The sequence below is a fragment of the Ochotona curzoniae genome, unplaced genomic scaffold, assembly GCF_017591425.1.
Source record: "Ochotona curzoniae isolate NIBS_2020 unplaced genomic scaffold, NIBS_Ocur_1.0 scaffold_4701, whole genome shotgun sequence".
NCBI classification, from domain to species: Eukaryota; Metazoa; Chordata; class Mammalia; order Lagomorpha; family Ochotonidae; genus Ochotona; species Ochotona curzoniae.
The window spans coordinates 68027161-68042444 of NW_024467122.1; the positions used below are offsets into that span (position 1 = coordinate 68027161).

The following is a 15284-nucleotide window of genomic DNA, read 5'->3' on the forward strand; positions in this document are numbered from 1 at the left end:
CAGACTGAGCCTGCAGACCCTCCTTAGCCAAATGGCCAAGGAATTGCCTCCTTCTACCCTCCCTCAAGCTGCAGCAGACAACGGGTGCAAGATCCCACACCTGAAGTATAGGCTAGGAAAATCAGCATAGGACTTTGCATTAGAGATCAGTGTTTGACTGCCACAGCTGAGACACAGCACCAGATAAAGTCCAAAAGCCTCTAGTCCCAGGTCAGTGTTGGCAGATTCAGCCTCTAGTAGTTCATTCTGAGTAGCACACCAAATGTGGATACAGAACAAGTCTGGAATGAGAGTGCCCATTAGACTGAAACACTGATGATACTCCAGCACTTGCAAGAGACTTCAACTTAGGGTGAAGTAGTATTCACAGGTTCAGAGAAAATAAGCAAACTATTGAGAATTTCAGAAAGGCATACACAAACAAAATCAGATTACAGACTGAAAAAAAAATTCTTAATCCTTGAATGTGCAGACCACACCGTATGCCGGAGAGCACCACAAATTTACAAGGAAACATGGTGTCACCTAAAGAACAAGTCATGCTGCCCAAATGTGACCAGAGAGCAACTGAGTAAATTTTTAGACGCAAAATTTAAAATAGCTATTTTAAGGAAACTCAATGAGATTTAAGAAAACACAGAGACATGCTTCATTATTTCAACAGAGAAATTTAACCTAAAAATGACATTTTTAAAAATTGAAAAGAAAGCCTTTTGAACTGAAAAATTATTAAGCAAAACTAAATACCCAACAGCATAAGAGATAAAAAAAAAAAGAACATAGTATTAGTGAGGTCAAAAATAAGCTATTTGAAAATATAGTCAAACGAGGCAGGCGTTTGGTACATTGACTATGACACTGCTTGGGATATCCATATCCCATATTGGAATGTCTGGGTTTGAGTTTCAGCTCTACTCCTAACTCCAGCCTCTTGCTAATGTGCATCCTGGAAGGCCAGAAGGTAATGACTGAAGTATTCAGCATCCCTGCCATGCATGTGGGAGACCCTAATTGTGTCTCTACAGGTCACAGCTATTGGAGGCACTTGCAAAACAAGCCAGAAGATGGAAGCTCTATCTAACTGCTTCTGTCTCTCTGCCTTTCAAAATAGATTTTTAAAAGCTGGCAGAGAAGCAAAGTGGGGCAGGGGAGGGAACAGCACTAAAAGGGCAGACAGGAGTTATTGAGACTCAGGAGAGACTTCAGAAGGTCAGAGGGGTAGAAAACATATTCTAAGACATAGTAACAGAAAACACCTCAAACCTAGGATACAACCATCTCAGTACAGCAAAGCCAGAGTTTACCAGTCACATTCAATGCAACCAAATCTATCCTGAGACATAGTACAATCAAATTTTCCAGGGTTAAGCAGAAAGATAAGATCCTCAAAGCAAGGAGAAAAAAGAAATGTTTTACACACAGGATATCAATTCTGACTGCAGACTTCTTAACAGGAAACCTATAGGACTATGAAGGGAGAAAATAGCAAGCCAAACAAACTGCACCCAGAAAAACCATCCTATAGATAGAAATAAGAGATAGGAAAATTCACAGGCACACACAGGGATTGGGTGCTTGCTGGGCTGGGCTAGGCTGTAACCCTCACCAGCATCAGCTGGAATTGAGGTGTGGGCCAGGCCAAGTCAGGTTACAGCATCCACTGGCAAGGTCGAGGCGAGGCAGGCCATGCCAGACTGGCCTGGCCTCAGCACCCAACCAAATCACATGAGAACCAGGGGGAAAGGGAGCAAAGCTGGTAGGGAGAATTTGAAGGGCTCCCCTGCTGGACTGCAACTCCCACTGGAGAACGTGAGTTAGGATGGGGGCAGACCAGACCAGGCAGGGCTACAACACCTGTGGGCCTCATGTGAGCTAGATCAGGGAAAAGCCAGGCTGGGCTGATTGTTCCTACTGGTGCAAGCATAAATCAGAGACGGCGAGGGTTGGTTGGACTTTGCTACAGCATCAATTGGCAGATGCTGGTACTGTCAAGTTAAATTGCAGAATCACCTGGAGAGTGCATGATCCAGGAGTGTCCCAGTAGGGAAACAGTGGGCACCTCCCTCAGGTCTGGGGTTGACCCAAGACAAAGTTTCTTCAGGGATCCCTCCAGCTGAACCCCAGTCATGATCTCAGAACTCCAACCATGAAGAGACTATGTCAGCCAGGGGATTCTGAAGAGATTTCATAATGCATGGAATGGTGAGATTGGCAACAATTCAGACTGTTGAACTATCAAAACTGCATGAGCAGGACCCTGGGAGCATGTCTCACATTGGGGACCTGAAATAGGTGGGAGGCTGGGTGGGGCTTCTCTCTTTATCTCTCCCCTTACTCCAGATTCAGAAAAAATAATAGTAATATTAATGTGGAAACAATGATCTTACTCACTTTCCTGTAGCCCTTGACCTTTTGTGCCCTAATCAGCTATGTAATGATTATCAAAATAAAAGAATTAAAAAAAACTTGAGGCAAATAAAAGCTAAGAAAACTTACTTCTGTAAGACCTATCCTGTAAGATACACCAATGACAATTCTTGAAACTAAAAGAGACACTGTAAGTAAAAAGAAATATAAGAAGGTAGTCACTAACTAGACACAATAAATAAACCCATGCATCTACAATCAATTGGTCTTTGACCAAAACGCTGAGAACACACTAGAAAAAGCACAGTCTTTTCAATAAATGGATCTGGGGAAATCAGATATCAACATGCAGACAATTAGACCCCATCTGTTACCACATACAAAAATCAACTAAAAATGGATGAAAGATTTAAATTTAAGACCTAAAACTATGAATCTATTAAAGTAATAATGAGGAAAACATCATGACATTGTAGTGAAAAAGAACTTTATAGTTAAACTACAAAAGAACAAACAGCAAAACTAGATTGGGTTTCATCAAACTATAAAGCTTTTATACAGCAAAGGAAACAAACAACAGATTCAGTAAAAAAGCTATACTGGGAGAAGATAATCCAAGTCATGGTATTGACAAGGGATTAGTAGCCAGAACATCTAAGTGCCACTCAAATCAATAGCACAGGATAAACCCAATTTTAAAAACAGGCAACAGATTTGAATAGACATTTTTTTTCCTTAAGATTTTTAAAAGGATTTATTTATTTTGAAAATCAGAGTTACACAGAAAGAGGGAAAGACAGGGAGGGATTTTGTTTCCCTAGATGGTTATAACAGTTAGCATGCTACCAGGTCAAAGTCAGCAGCTTCTTCTGGATCTCCCATGTGGATGGCAGCGGCCCAAGTACTTGAACTATCTTCACTGCTTTTCTCAGGCCATTAGCAAGGAACTGGATCAAAAGTGGAGCAGCGGGGATACAAACTGGTGCCCATATAGTGATGGTTCCATCACAGAGAGGGACTTCACTGACTATGCCGCAACATTGCTCCGACTAAATAAAAATTTTTCAAAACAAGATATAGAGAAGGAAAACAAACATATGAAAAATTATAAACATCACTAATTATCAGGTAAATTCAAATCAAAACTATAATGAAGGGCCTATGTTGTGGCATACTGAGTTAAGGTACCACCTATGACACCAGCACCCCTTACGAGCTCTTATTTGAGTCCTGCCTGCCAATCCAGATTCCTGCTAACAGGATTAGGAAGGTAACGAAGGATGGCCCAAGTGCTTGGGTCCCTTCAACCACGGAGGAGACCCAGATGGAGTTTCAAACTTTTACCTTCAGTCTGGCCTAGGATCAGCTGCTGCAGCCATCTAGAAAGCAAAGCAGTAGACAGAGGATTCATCTTTCTCATTCTCTTGCCCTTTCTTTCTTTCCTCTTTCTGTAACTCTTTCAAATAGGTAAATAAATCCTTCTCAAAAAACATAACATCACCTTACTATATCAAAAATACAACAAAAGCCACAGTAGAAAGCAGTATAGATGTTCAGCTAGAAGCCCAGCACAGTAGCCTAGTGGCTAAAGTCCTTGCCATGCACACGCTGGGATTCCACATGGGTTCCAGTTTGTATCCTGGCTGCTCTCTTCCCATCCAGCTCCCTGCTTGTGGCCTGGGAAAGCAGGTGAGGATGGCCCAAAGCCTTGGGACCTTACACCTGCCGCATGGGAGACATAGAAGCAGCTCCTGGCTCCTGGCTTTGGATTGGCTCAGCTCCAGCCATTATGGCCACCTGAGTGAACCAGCAGATGGTAGATCTTCCTCTCTGTCTCTCCTTCTCTCTGTGTATCTGCCTTTCCAATAAAAATAAATCTTAAAAAAAAAAAAGGAAGAAGAAGTTCAGCTAAAAATTACCAACAGAGCCGTGTGACCCCGCAATCCCATTACTGGATACATATGCAAAGACATCTGCATTCTCATGTTACTGCAGCACTAGTCACAGTAGCCAAGAAGTAGAAACAAGTATTCAGAAACTGAATAAAGAAAAGAAAATGTGAGACACACACAAAGATCTACAGACCCACAGGAAGTACTATAACCATAAAAAATGGTGGAATCTTGTCAGTTATGGAGACCATTAATTTAAGTGAAATCAACTACGAAAACTAAAGCAAATACTGCCTGACCTCACTCACGTGGAAAACTAAAACAGTTGATTTCCTAGAGGTTAAGAATAGAATGGGAATTAACAAAGGATATGGAAGGCAATGGAACAGAGGGAGAGGAAAGGTTAACAGGCACTAAATTAGTTACACAAGCAAAAGACATTCTAGTGTTCCAATGCACAGGAGGATGACTACAGGTAACAATAATGTACTAGATGTGTGTGGGAGCAGATATTTTAAGATTTATATAGTTTTATCTGAAAGGTTGATTTTACAGAAAGAAAGGAGGGGCAAGAGAGAGAGGTTTTCTATCCACTGGTCCACTTTCCAAAGCCAGAGCTGAGTGGATCCAAAGCCAGGAGCCAGAAGCTTCTTCTGAGTCTCCCATGTGAGTACAGGATCCTACGAACCTGGGCTATCCATCCCCCTTGGGTTTACTAGGCCATAAGCAGGGAGCTGCACTGAAGTGGAACAGCCAGGACATGAACCAACACCTAAAAGGGATGCTGGCACTGCAGACAGAGGATTAGCTTATTACACCAAAGTGATGGCCCCCAGATATTTTTCTTTCTAAGGCTAGAAGAAAAAATTTGGAATGTTTAACACCAAAATGAGATGATAAATGTTGGATGAAATGCTCATATAATAACCCTGAATTGAATGTTGCATAATACACACATATATTGAGACATCATATGGTACCCTATAAATATGTATCATCTTTGCATTTTCTTTAAAAAGTCTATATACATACAAATATGACTTATATATTAATGATATGTGGGGGGGTGAGGGAACCCACATATCATTTCCCGTTGAGAACACTGCAAACCTAGTCTCCAGGCTTTCACCTTACCCGACAGCCTAGGACCATGTCAACATTTCATATTCTAAACAAAACAATGCACACTTGTCTTATTTTTATTTAATACTAAGAAATTCAAATTTTCACAGTTCTTACCATCTAAAATCTCCAAGTAGTTTTCTATAATAAAATTACTTAAAGTGATCTGGTATTTATCATTCAGATCACAAACACAAATAATAAGCCAACTGAAAAATTTAAATGCCTTTGGTTTGAAAATAAACTCAACATAAAGCTGTCCTATGAAATTCCTGCCAATCCAAAAGTTTTGCATGTGCTTGGAAATATACATGCATAAACTATAAGCAGCATTTTTACTTAATTTATTAAATAAATGTGTTGATATTTGATAATAAAGAACAGAAAGACTAATCAACATGACCTAACTGAAATTCAGTGAACTCTTTTTGAGTCTAAATATTCTAAATTTGTACTTTAGTATCTGAATTTTTATTCTACATGTATACTACATTTAAGTCTTACAAATTAATGAAACTGATACACCTCATTTTACTGTTTACTCTCTAATACACTTTCCAATATAATGACAATGAAAAAACTAATTTCCTCAGGTAATAGACTCTCTTCACAGATTTTAACTTAGCTCAACATCTCCCATTTTTCCTGTCTCTGCTCCAATAGAACAACTTCCTTCTCTTCCTTCCTTCATGATAAAACGTCACACTCTTTACCTCTCATTCTTTGCCCTGAACCCACTGCTCTCTAATCCCCCCTCCCTCCCTTATTTTTCTTCTTAGAACTTTACATACCTAGAATCGGAAATTTTTTCCTAACTCATCTCTGAGTTGTTAACTCAATGGAAGGAGAAACTATATTCCCAAGGTTGTACCTCAGGGCCTAGAATAATTGGCATGTAATAAACAGTTGATGAATGATTAATAAACAATGGAAAGGATGAATTCAAAGAGATTTACAGAAGACCTCCATAATCATAACCAAGATCTTTGACTTTATATGAGTTTACTAAGCACAAAGAAGTTAAGTGGATTTCCCACTCAAATAAGAGACCACAAAGCTAAACTATTAGCGGAGATGACTGAAACAGAGGCTCTTATTTTACTGCAAAAAAACAGAATTTCAGATCTGAGATAGAGCATAGTGGTAACCAAGGCAGTAAAGATCTAATGAAGAGAGTATACTTGACAGGCCAGGTAGGCATCTCAGCCAAAACCTGAGTCCAATTTGCATTTAAAAATGGGGTTTATAAGGGTTTGGGGTCCAGTTCTCCCCACCGTTTCTCTATACCCACCTCTTCTCATGAATTTAGGGTTTCCTGGGTATGAAAGAGGTGAAATTCCTCCCTAGGTTTTGTAATCAACGTTGATTGATTAACTGCCACAGAGGATTCTCCTGAAATGTTTATCTCAAGAAGGCTAGAACCACCTATACAGTTACTGGGATATGAGCAGGGCTCTGTTGTGTAATACATTGGGCTATTTTCAAGGCATGTGTTTAGCTGCTATGTTCCCTTCCACTGGCACTGTGGCCCCTTTCACAAACAATTGGTGTGCTAACTGGCCTGTCCCAATATGTCAATAAGTGTAAAAGTTTCTTCACTCAGTGTACACAAAATACTTAACTTGATAATAATCAGAAAAACTCTCAAAACATTCACACTTACCACTAAATTCATTGCAAGTTGAGCTTTTTCAGAAATCACTACTTATGAACTTTAAAGTTGAGTTGTATAATACATACCAAAGAACGCCTCATCTGCATTAATATAGTCATAAAACAATCAAAGCTGATCATTCCTTCCTGACTTGGTAGTAGTTTACTCTTCTCCATGGTATTCACAACCGCAGAGGCACCCAAAGCCATTTCTATCCATTCAAGAAGATACCGCAAAGAGCCTCGCTGAGCTGCTAAACCAAGCAGCAACTCCGAAGCTAATCTGCGACCCAAAGTGTCTGCCCCAGAATTGGGAATAGTTACTCCTTTAAGAAACGTTGTTACTTGTGATAAGCAGTCCAAGCCCATAGGAGGAATCTTGCTCTCATTTGCTAAAGACAATGGTGGCAAAGAGCTCACAACTTCAATCGCTGTATGGATAACATCATTGCAAAGGCTGAGACCAGGTCCCGACACAGGCATCATCCAACTTTGTCTCAGAAGTGCAAATAATAAACTTAGACCAGTTCGAACACCCATTTCTATCAGTGCATCGGTGCCTGACCGTGGACGTTCACTAACGGAATGGACATCTGCTGAAGCAGAGCTGCTGTCAGGAGAGTGCTGCTGCTGTTTCACTTTGCCTCTGTCGTGGTATTTGTTGGAAAGTGCATAAAAGACACGCTGAAGGACAAGCAGTCGTTTTCGAAGTGCCCCAGCAAACGGGGAATCTGAACATACCATCTTTGCTAATGCCAACTGGCTGCTAAGAAGAGCATCCAAATAGTGGTCCTGCTCATCACTTGAAAGAGAATCACGTTCAAAGTCTGGCAACTGTGGTCCTTTGAGGCATAGAACTTGTTGAGGCAAAGGTACTACTTCCTTATTGCTGACCAGTTTGGCATACAGGACAGCAACTCCCTCTCTTGTAGCAATAGATTCACTGTCTTCTGTTATCCAGGAGCTGTTCAGGTGTTCAAGCCATTTCAGTTTCACTGGTGGAACCATAGTTGCCATGTTGGTTTAGTCTTCAGCCATTAGTTCTGTAACACAGAAAACAGTCAAAAACATATACAGAAGATTTATAAAATGCTTCTAAACTTTCATCCCATGGGCCTGGTGCGATAACCTAGCAGCTCAAGTCCTTGAACGTGCCAGGATCCCTTAAGGGTGCCGGTTCTAATCCTGGCGGCTCACTTCCCACCCAGCTCCCTGTTTGTGGCCTGGGAAAGCAGTCAAGGACAGTCCAAAGCCTTGGGACCCTGCACCTGTGTGGAAGACACCCAAAGCCTAGGGATCCCTACACCTGCGTGGGAGACCCAGAAGAAGCTCCAGGCTCCTGGCTTCAGACTGACTCAGCTCCAATAGTTGCAGTCACTGGAGGAATGAACCATCGGACAGAAGATCTTCCTCTCTGTCTCTCCTCCTCTCTGTGTGTCTACCCTTTCAATAAAAATAAATAAATGAACTTTCATCCCACCCTACCATTAGTGATTTCAGATTGGTAAAATGCAAATGAAGGCTGGGGTCTAGTTCATGGTACTGTCCTAGTGGTAGCATTTTAGCTCTGATATATGTACCACAAGATCTTAACATCAGGAAAAATGGAAACTCACTGCATCACTCCTGCAACCAACAATTTCAAAATTATATGTTTATTTTAAAAAGAGTGATTTCTTCAGGTGTACTTTTTCTGTTCTAATCTGTCAGTGTAATGGGGTTTCTACATGTTGATGATTCCCACTTTACCCTTCCATGTGAACAACAGGCATCACAAATTTAACATATCACTCCAAACTAACACCACTCTCACAAAAGTCCAAATCCATTTCCTTCCTGCAGATTTCCACATTTCAGTAAACATCAACTCTATCCTCCAAATCAGAGTTGGGGAGCATCCAGCCCACATGTTCCATGAGGCCTGAAAAAGCGTTTGAGTTGGCTCTGTCAAGGAAATCACATGGGAATTCAAATTCAATAAATCCATAGCAGTCTAATTTTCTCAATAAAAATATATGTTATTCACTTGAAATACAAAGTTACAGAGAAGGGGAAGGGGAGGGAGGAAGGAAGAGAAGGAAAGGTTCACGCCCAAAGGACTACAATGCCAAGTCTGGGCCAAGCCAAAGTCAGGAGCCTGAAATTCCATACAGGTTTCCCATATGGGTGCGGGGACTCAAGCTCAGAAGGAAGCTGGATTGGAAGTAATGAAATCAGGACTTGCCTTCCCATACGGGATGCTGGTACTGCAGACAGGGCTTCTATACTCCACAGCACAACATCAGCCCCTGCACATTATTTTACAGCTTCTGCTTGTCATTCGTGGTCTAAATAGCATCCTCTCTCCAACCCCAGGCCCATACTACACATGAATTCAAGATTATACAATTTGGTTTCCTGGAGGGACTTTTGCTTTATATTTTTCACCAGAGTCTGCAGGCAGGGTGGAGGGAACCCTGCCAAGGGCCATTTGGATATCTGCAAAGCAACCAGGTGAACGTGGAAAGAAAAGGAAAGGGGAAAGCACCCCCCAGGGAGAGAGCTGGTAGATGGGATGCTTCTTGACAGCAGAGGAGAGACACCAAAGGTTTGATGAAGGGTCTTGAGATTCTAAGCATTCCCTGACCTCTCCTTATTGGGGCAGGAACCTGCAGAGGAAATGTTTCACATCCCACGTTGGGTGCCAGGGAAAAATGTTCAGACAAGGGGTTTTATTTTCAAAGTAACCAGTGAACCTAGAAAGAAGAAGGAAGGGGAAAGCATCACATGGGAGAGGGCCAGGAGCTGGAGTATCCCTTGAAAGGAGAGATAATTTGGATATTTATAACATCATTTATGGGCCACACAAAATTACCAACTTAAAATTAGCCTGCTATCTGTAGACTGAGATCCTGTTCTACCAGTCTGCATCAAAGACTAGCCCAACATGCGGGTGTTTCAGTTCTACAGGAACAATGTGAGTGCCCTGATCATGGCCTAGGAAAGATAGTAATAGATGGCTCAGTTGCACAGATCCCTGCTTCCCACACGGGGAACTCCGATGGAGAGCCTAGTTCAATGCACTTGGGCGGAGCAACCACCTGTGCAATAAGCCAGCAGGTAAAAGACCTCTCACTCTTTTTCTCTTTATATAATTCTAATCTTTAATTTTAAAAATTTATATAAAATACAAATTTTAATTTAAAAATTAGCCTACTATGCATTTACTGAATTTGCAGTCTTTGCAGGGCCAGACCAAATGATTTCACAGGCCTTGCACAGCCCACAAACCAGATGCTCTCAATCCCTGAATCTGGAATTCAAATAAATTCTATGTTGATCTAGGAATTTAATAAATTCTACATATTTTGAAATTAAGAGTTAAAATTTTATCTTTCTAGGTGGATAAACAGTTATGCCACATCATTTACTGAGTAATACAGCACTTTAAGGTGACTAAGGACAATGGTAATTGCACAATTATCTCCCCAAAATGCCTTTTCCAAACAGCTAGGGAAAAAAAAGGAAAAATTAATTTCCACACCAAACCACATCTGGAGCACAACTTCAAAACACAGAATGCCAAAACTACAAATAACTGAAAAAGAGAGAAGTTACCACTTGCCAGTATCATAAACTTCTACCTCCACCCAATCACAATACCTTGTGGAAAGCTAAGGCAGACTAAGAAAAAATGGCCAACTACAAAGGCAGATAACAGCATAGCCTATAAGAAAGAAACTGCAAAAGATCTTTAATTTCAAAAGTAAGTACAATTTAAAGGGGCAGGCACACTCTTAAAAAGCAGTTGTGATTTTTTTTTTTTAAATTGCTTTGAGAGGTAGAGACTGTTTAGAAAGAGTTTCCATCCATGGTTCACTTTCCAAACACTCTGGAAGGCTAGAAAAGCTGAAGCCAGGAGCATGGTACTCAATCCAGGCCCCGCCTACATGGTAGCGGGAAGCCAATCATCGCTGCTGGCTCCCAAGGTCTACATATATTAAACAGCTGGATCAGGAGCCAAAACCACATCTAAGAGTTGCATACAGAGCCTAGGTACTTCAGTATATTAACTGACATCTTAATCCCTGGGCTAGAGGCCCACACTAACCAGGTGTGATTCAAAGGGGTACTCATTGAAAGGAGAGGAATAAAAAGGCACAGAGGAAGGTGGAAGGACCTCTGACTAAATGTTGAAAGGGAATCCTTACGGTCCTGTAAGGCAAAAGGGATCCATAAAATTGGAAATGTAACAATCCTTCACTCAAAATAAACACCCAATAATGAGAGTACCATTAAAAATATTACAAAATATCTAATATCACAAAAACAAGCAAGAGAAAATAAGGCAGGAGAGTTACTGCAGGAAAGAAAATTTTATATTGATTGGAACCACCAACATAGAATCTCAAAAAATATTTGCTGAATTAAGTTGAGCAATTAAGGCCTATGCAGTTCATTATTAATACTGAATGTAATTTAAACCCAGATAACACCTCACTCTGAACTGGTACAACAAGAGCTAGTCCAAGTTTGGTGTTCCACAAGGGAGATTTCCTATGGATTCTCTTTAGTTCCACTCTGTCTCCTCCTCTCAATGTACACAAATTTTGGATCTAGCCACTTCTGAGGAGTTTATCTCATAGGCTCAGGACTCCAGTCCAAGTTTCTCTCTCCTGAGCTTCAACCTGAATATGCACTGTAAACATAGTATACCCACGCAAATGTTGAACATGTTCATCAACTGCCACCCCATGCTGCCTCACCATACATAGTGACAAGAGACTCCAATAACAATACTTACTTGGGCATTTCTGGAATCACAAGAGCCCATGCACAAAGTTCTGCAGATGAAACTTAAGCACACTTTGTTGTCTGTTTTTTCCCACTCCTACCACAAATACTCCTCTTCCAGATGATCTCATTAGGGGTTGGCTAATGGACTTTGACATTCTACTCACTAAACTCTACAAATCGTTAAACAAAAATTTATAGAGGTCATTAACCAAACCTAAATGGACTTACTCATGCCAAAGTTTTAGATCACCAAGCCAAACCTAAGTTGTTTATCTGACCTCCCAAGAATTAGGAGAAAAAGATATATAACAGCCAAATTCTTAAACAGGTCAGTTTTAACTGACATAATAAAGAAGTCCCCTTTGCTCTAACCTTTACCAATAATAATAATAATAATAATAATAATAATTTTGAAACCATCAATCCACTATTTATTCTGGTTCTGCTTTCTTCCGCCCTTTTCCACCTGTAAAGCCAACCTCCTTTGCTCAGCTCACCAGAATACTCCCTGTGTTTCATGAAGTGGAGCACTGCCCAGTTTATGAGCTAAGAATAAAAGCTAATTAGATTCTATACTGAAGTTTGTCATTAGACCAATTACCAAGGTTTGCATAAAAGTAAACACCTGCTAAAAAGGAAAAAGCTTTTTTAGAAAGCTTACTTAGAAAGCAAGTACTTGCTGAGTTTGCTCCCAAATTGTTTTGCTACATCAATAACAAGAACCTGCCGAACAACCCAGGAAGCAGACATGCTTATCCAGCAAGTAAAGAACTATGGACAAAACTGGTATTCTAGAACCATCAATACATAATCCTGATGAACCAGCTAAATTCTGGCAAAGAAAAAAACCTTGCTTGTGTTTTTTTCAACTTCAGTAATTACTGACACTGACAAAAGCCAATTGCTCTTTGTTCCTTCCAGATCCAATGTACAAGTCGAAGTTGAATTTTATATCTATATAAAATTATTTTTAGATATTGTACATATTATTACATACACAAAATCAGTAAAAAGTAGGATTAGAAAAGCTACCGAGACTTTGGGGGAGGGAGGACACCATTAGCACTACTATTATATGTCTAAAATGGAAATAAATGTCAAAGACAGATTCTTATGACTTCTTAAAACAATTTATAGAATTACCAGATTCTGAAGTTTTCCAGCATTTTTCAGTAAACAAAATGACAACAGCTGCCAACATTCATTACACACTTCCTACATAGCAGGAATTGTTATTTATCTTCAGAACAACTCTATGAAATAGACATTTTTATTATCTCCATTTGCCAGCAAAGGAAATTGAGGCACAGAAATGTGAAATCACACTGTTAGCAATTGATACAGCGTTCTTCTCTCTGTAAATCTGCTTTTCCAATAAAAGTAAGTGCTACTGGTATAATAAAATATATTCCTCTTAACCACTCTCTCAAGCACTGAATCTCTCAATCAGATAACAATAAATTAAAAATAAATCCATAAAGTAATTTTTAACTTCTCATTAGAAACTTGCAACGCAGAAATGCAAAAAAAAAAAAAAATTCAGTTAAAAAACAGCTGGAGAAGTTATATGACCTGACTATAAGGTTGACAAACTTTTTTTAAAAAAAGATTTATTCATTTTTATTGGAAAGGCAGATATACAGAGAGAAGGAGAGGCAGAGAGGAAGATCTTCCGTCCATTGATTCACTCCCCAAGTGACTTAACGGCCAGAGCTGAGCCAATCCGAAGCCAGGACCTCCCACATAGGTGCAGGGTCCCCAGGCTTTGGGCCATCCTCCACTGCGTTCCCAGATCACAAGCAGGGAGCTGGATGGGCAGCAGGGCTGCTCAGATTAGAACCAATGTCCATATGAGATCCCAGCACATGCAAGGCAAGGACTTTAACCACTAGGCGACTGCGCCAGGCCCAGGATGACAAACTTACAGTAATCAAGGCACATGGTACTGTAAGCAAGATAGCAATATCTGCTTCAATACAATAACAGAATACCATGTTAGAATATTTACAAGAAATGTTCAACAAGACTTCCATTTTCACATGGAAGATTTAATGAAGAAAGAAAGTATCTCAAACTCAAAGAAATACCCTAATTCATTGCCATTTTTGGAATAGCACATCTCCCCCATATTAAAAAAAAAAAAAAAAGAGTAAAAATGAAAAACCTGAAGTCCACCTAAGAAACCAATTAGGTAAACCACACACAGTAAAATTCAAGGTAATTACTAATATTAGTAAGGAAGAGATGCAATTATCTGGAATGATAGAAAATTAAAATAGCACAGCAGGATACAGACCAAGCAATCACTCTGAAGTATATGTCCAAAGAATTGAAAGCAATGTTCACAGCAGCATTATTCACAGTTAACCAAAAGGCAAAAATAATCTAATGTCTCCCAACAGGCACAACTGCAGCTATCTGGGGAGTGAATCAGCAGATAAAAGATAACTTTCTGTCTCTTCTCTCTGTAAAAAGTAAATAAATCTTTTTTTAAAAACCAAATATAACTGTACTTCAACACAATATATTAATATTATACTAATTTAAACTTCTGTGAGCAAAGTGTATAACCAAATTTCATGTACAGAATAAGGAGGTTCTATTAAATGAGCTCATTTCTAAATCTGAAATTCTGGTATCAACAGTATCCTCGTACGTGCATCTCTCTCTCCTCTGGGTTTTTGGGATTTTTTTTGCTTGTCTGTTTGTTTAATGCATTCCATCTTCATTAAGGACACAACCAATTTTCCACATAAAATTCTCATGGCCTGAATCACCTAAATGTTAAGGAAATTATGTCTATTCCTTCTAAACAGATGAAATCCTGGGTGTTCCACTTCTGATCCAACTCCCTACCAATGTGCCCGGCCTCCCGCAGGGGAGACAAAGATTGAGTTACAGTCTCCTGCTTTCAACCTGGCTCAGCCCTAGATGTTATGGGATTTGGGGAATGAACCAGAACATCTGAGATCTCTCTGGTTGGACATTTTTCCTTATTCTGTTCAAACCCTGTAATCCAATATTTGTTCCTCAGGATAAAGGAGGAAAAGGTTCAGTGATCAAATGAATTAGGAAAATGCTGACTTAATGTTAAACAAGTTTCCTTACCGTAGGTCTTTTATTTGCTAAGGTATACTATTACATTCCAAGAAAGTATAAAGTACACATTGTTTCCTAAGTTTATGTGATCCTAAAACACTTGTCAAGTAGTTACACTGCGAGCTGCAGCCCCAGTCCTTTGACAACCTTTAATATAAAATATGTTGCTAGGTAAACTCAATATTTGGCTTGCTCTCAAAGTTATGCTAAGAAATTTGGCTCAAGAAACTAGGAACTTCTGATCTGTGCATATTATTTTTGAAATTTCTGAATATGAAATTGTTAACATCTTAAAAACAATAAATGTCAATGGTCAGCTCCACATTCTAGGTCAGAAGCTCTTTCATTTCATAATGAGAATTTAATTCATTTATT

General features: G+C 39.7%; 1 protein-coding gene across 10 annotated transcripts in view; it reads right to left on the reverse strand.

Annotated features, from left to right (window-relative positions):
- Nucleotides 1-15284, reverse strand: part of HERC1 (HECT and RLD domain containing E3 ubiquitin protein ligase family member 1) — a 183515-nt gene that overhangs the window by 150106 nt on the left and 18125 nt on the right. For all 10 annotated transcript variants that reach the window (XM_040970094.1, XM_040970102.1, XM_040970093.1 and 7 more), the window contains exon 2: nucleotides 7122-8077. In XM_040970094.1, the coding sequence (XP_040826028.1) occupies nucleotides 7122-8051 (930 nt within the window). In that variant the 5' untranslated portion in view covers nucleotides 8052-8077. The remainder of the gene's footprint in view (nucleotides 1-7121; nucleotides 8078-15284) is intronic.